Source organism: Dendrobium catenatum, unplaced genomic scaffold, assembly GCF_001605985.2.
Source record: "Dendrobium catenatum unplaced genomic scaffold, ASM160598v2 fragScaff_scaffold_1256, whole genome shotgun sequence".
NCBI classification, from domain to species: Eukaryota; Viridiplantae; Streptophyta; class Magnoliopsida; order Asparagales; family Orchidaceae; genus Dendrobium; species Dendrobium catenatum.
This window is the reverse complement of record NW_021319718.1, coordinates 465,331-470,082: the sequence shown is the minus strand read 5'-3', so window position 1 is coordinate 470,082 and position 4,752 is coordinate 465,331. Positions and strand designations below refer to the sequence as shown.

The following is a 4,752-nucleotide window of genomic DNA, read 5'->3' as shown; positions in this document are numbered from 1 at the left end:
CCTATTCACGGTTGGTTTAAATTAAATACTAAAGGGTCTTTTCAAGGGTCTGCCGCTGGCGGGGGTGGAATGATTAAGAATCATAATGGTAAAGTTGTTTATGCTTATGTTGGTCCTCTTTTGGCTTCGTCTACTATTATGGCTAAACTGTATGCTCTTAATTATGGTATTAACATCTTCCATAACTTAGGTATTATTAACCTTTAGATTGAGGTTGACGCTATGCTTCTCATTCATTATGTTATGAAATATAATTATCGTAATGCTGAAAATTTTTATTTGATTAGTGAAATTAAGCAGTGCTTGTCCAACATTAATTTTTATATTACCCCCATCTTGCGTGAAGGCAATATGCGTGTTGATTGGTTGGCTAATTTTGGTTGTAAGTTGAGTACTGTGGAATTTTCTAGCTCTACTATGCCCAAAATGGTGGAAGGGTTAGCTAATCTTGATCGGCCTGGCTTGCCCTATTTAAGGTCCTCTTGATGTGTTCTTTTACTTTTAGGAATTGTTGTTGGAACCATGTCTTAGTGAATTAACTTTAACCTCTATAATTACAACCATAGTGTACCGTATTGCATTTTGTCTTGGGTGCTTGCTAGTGAGCTCTACTTTTGGATTTATTCTATGATCATCAGGTATGTCCGCCCTACTCATGGCTTGAATTTCTCTCTACTTTAAGTTTTTTTGTAGGTCCTACAACAGCTCCGGTTCGGTGAACGTACGCTCCTCTACGTTCGGCCACCAACTTTTTAGCGCCACGTAGCACGAAGAAAAGTCGCCGACCCGACCCGCTGTTTTTTGGGTTCTAGCGCGTGCGTTTTTTTAATTCCTTGACGACCGATCAACATTCCATCACTTTTTGGATATATTTTAAATATCTCGGTATTTCTCATTTTTGCAAAGCAATACCGAGCAAATACCGAGCAATACCGAGAAAATCGCGAACATAGCATTCCCGGGTTCCGCTCCGGGTCAAGTCGTCAGGCCGCGCGGTAAAGAGTAAAAGCACGTGGCGACATGCTATTGGCGGCCGAACGTGCCTCTACGTCAGGTCAGAGGACGTAATAATTGTTCATGGGTTTCAACAATTTTATTACATGGATCTTTTTTAGGTGGTGGCTCTTGGAACCCGTTGGCTTTTTATATTATAAATAGTGGGTTCATTGGCTCAGTAGAACTTTTTTGACTTTTTGATTAAGCAGTAGAGAGCAAATGAACCCCTTAAGGACTCGTAAATTTTTTTTTTTGGGTTATTAATGTGTAAGCAACAATCAATTACAAAAGTATTAAGAATAGTTTTTTTATATTCAAATATCAAATCTAAAGGCATATTTAGTTGTTGTAAAGTTACAAATCATGTTTTGAAAATTAAAAAAAAATTATCAACTACATTATTTGCTTAAATGTAATTAACAAATAATGATGATTTCAAACTCAACAAATCTCCACAAAGTTTCTCGAAGTAATAATTTATTTTCACCCTCAAATTGAACCCTAAATTAAATTTACTAAGAAGCCTTTTGAGATCATTTTTTATTTTTTTTATTTTTATTTTTTTTTATTTTTAATACGAAATAAAATTTTGTTTAATATTCAATAAGTGTTTTTTTTTTTATTGAATGTAGTAGAGGCCGGTGGTGATTAAAGGTGATGACCCGACAATATTGGTGATCGGAGAGCAGGAAAAAATATTTTAAAACACCTAAAAATAACAGAAAGTTATTTTGAGTATTTTGATATTTTCAATGATAACTTAATTTGTTTTTTTTTTAAGCTAAAAAAACACAAATTAAACAGATTTTTAAAATAATAAAAAAATAAATAAAATCTCAAACATTCCCTTAAGGAATATGCACGTTACTCAATTAAGCTCCAGTTCATAGTTGTTTGGATTGCGGTTTGGTTCGATCAAAAGACAGAGTCTTCTTTCTTCTCCACAATTTGTTTGACATCAGTGCAACTATAAAATTTTCTAAATATATTATTCCCAACAGAGTTTTCATTAACAAAAGATGTGAGAGAATACAGGCAAGCTTTCTAAGCTTCCTACTGAACAAAATAACTCATAACCTTCATTTATTGTGCATATAGAAGAAGAAAACATAGTATAACATGGAAGATATTTCATGATTTGGAGGAAGCAACAGCGTTGAGTAGCTCTGTAATAAAACTAGTTATGTTTAGCCTCGGCCGAAGAAGGAACCAGCGCAACTGAAGCCATTGGTGCCAGTTCTGGGCTGAGCAGACCTGGCATTTCATGCAAAGGCGGCAGTGCAGGAGTGGGCTCTTCAACCTTCGGTGTTAGCTCAGGAACTGGCCACTTTGGCTTGGGACTAGGCTTCAATTCATGACAAGAAGGAACTTTTGGCTGAAGTTTGGGTTCCTCAAACTTTGTTGGATCTTGAATCCATGGAGGGAACCTTGCAGCCTTGGGATGAGCTTCATGCCTTGGAAAATTGGTCGTTGGCCACTGTGGCCTGGGGAAAGGCCACTGATGATGCGGTGGTGGAGCTTCTAAAGTAGGCAACAATGGCGATTCAGGCATTGAAGGGAGAAGGCGAGTAGCCCTGCATGTTGAGACATTGCAGGAGATGAGAGCAGTAATGAAAATGGAAAGAAAATTGGAAAGAGTGCTCTGTTGAGGCATGATTGTGGACCTGTGGTAGAAGATTAATGCAATGTGAAGCTTGAGATCATGAATATGGTATTTATATGTGTAGTTGAAGTGGGTTGGTGAAGATTTTGACTGTGAGGTCAATTAATTTGTTCTGTGATAATGGTTAGTTTGTGGTATTTGGTTGCAGTTCTAAGGAGATTCTGAAAACCTTTGTAGCAGACAATGGTTTCTGCTTGTGCTGTTTCTGATTACTATTGAAGGTCAGAAGTTATGGCTACCAACCCATTAATTACATGGTTGATGCTTGGATAAAGCATGTTTTATTTTGTCTAATTTAGGACATCCAAGAAATTAATCTGTGGTTGTGCTTGTAGTTGGTGTGATTGGGTTCAGGTAGCTTTTTTTACTCAAATTCTCAAATCAATTAGAGACCTATTGGTTGAAATGATTTTCAATGTTTGATGTCGGCCTAAAGCTTTGTTTGAAACATCTTTTTGATTGCTTTTGTGATAAGAAAAGTAATTAGTAAGAAAATAATGTGCTGTAAGACAGTTTTTTCTTTGTTATTTCAAATTTTTTGTCGTTAAAAAGATATTGAAATAATGGCAGAAAAAGGAGATTTTTAAAGTAAAAATAGAGAAGTTTAAACTCTCCCAAATAAAAGCAAGGGATTTGTTTGGCACAACTATAGCTTCTTATATAAATTTTTATATAATTGTTGTAGGAAAACTAGGAAAGTCACTTTTTTAAGGCTATTTTTTAGTATTATTTTTTTAAAAAAATATGAGAAAACAATAGCTAAATAAAATTATCATTGTGGCCTGAAAAGTAAAATAGTACGAAACTCGTTTCAATCAGACCTAAAATTTGACTGATTTGGTTGCCTTGAAGCTGAGAAAGCATATTTGAAACGATGATAAATTTATTAATTTTAATTATTTTGTTTAATATATTTAGAAAATAACATTTTGAGCACGAAAAGGACTTTAAAATTATTTTTGCTCTTAAAATTAGGGTCTATTTGGGACGATTGCAGTGTTTTATAAAGTTGGTTATGAACCTGCCGTGAAAAAAGTAACATTTTTAAAAACTGTTATATAAAGCAGATTTTTATCATACAAAAATTTTTTGAAAGCTTTGAAAAAGTAGTGGACAAACAAAAACTATGATTGTTATCTGAAAAAAAATAAACAGTAAGAAAATTGTTTGAAACAAAGCATTATTGGATGAAAGAAAAAATAAAATCAGTTGTTCGAAATGACCACATGCAATAAGGCATCGAAGATGAACTTAAGGAAGCAATTGAGATAGAAGAAGGCTAGTTTTTATTTATTTAGATTTTGTTTTAGATATCTATTTTTCTGCATCTTAAAACAATTTTATAGTATAAAAATTAAAAATATTGTATTAAAAAATTACTATAAGAAGTAATAAAAAAGTCATCCCAAAAAGAACTCTTAATACATTTGGATATTAAACTATGTTATACATGTTTTAGTTAATTTAACTGCTTTATTCAGTAAATTGAAAGTAAGAAAGGGAAAACTTGATGACAAAAACGCTCATTCAGAAGAATATGAACAAATATAACCAAACTAATATAGCAAACAACTATAATTTTGGGATTTAACCAGAGAAGCCGTACGATCTAACATAAATGTCAACGCATAGTAATTGAATTAAAAAATTATAAAATTAAATTCTAGATAATCAGAATTTTGATTAAGGCAAACTGATAGTTGAGATGAATATTTTGCTGAGACGAATACATCAACATCAAAAGTGCCTTGAAATAAGTCTAAATAATGTTGAATAAAGCAATATGTGAATAACTAATAATAAAGGGATCAAATAATCTCCAAATGACCATTTTGACAAGAAGAACTCAACAAGTGTAAGATCACTCCATTTGAATATTTTTTTTTTTTGGATAAAACTCACATAAGGGGCCTACGAGTTCGATAAAAGCAAAGATGCAAGTCCTTAAAGAATCCTACGCCCACTAGAATACATCAATTAAAGCAAAACCTACGAGCCTTAGATGTAATCTAAATACACAATTAAACAAAAGGAAGGAAGAAAAATAAAATTAGGATCATAAAGAGAGCCACCTATGAACGGCCAACAGGAAG

At 33.2% G+C, this 4,752-nt stretch overlaps 1 protein-coding gene across 1 annotated transcript; it reads right to left on the bottom strand.

Annotated features, from left to right (window-relative positions):
- Window positions 1–2,173: 2,173 nt before the first annotated feature.
- On the bottom strand, window positions 2,174–2,650 carry LOC114580767 (pollen-specific leucine-rich repeat extensin-like protein 1). The gene has a single exon (XM_028699342.1). It carries the CDS (start codon window positions 2,648–2,650, stop codon window positions 2,174–2,176), a length of 477 nt encoding a protein of 158 aa, XP_028555175.1.
- Between the last annotated feature and the right edge of the window lie 2,102 nt (window positions 2,651–4,752).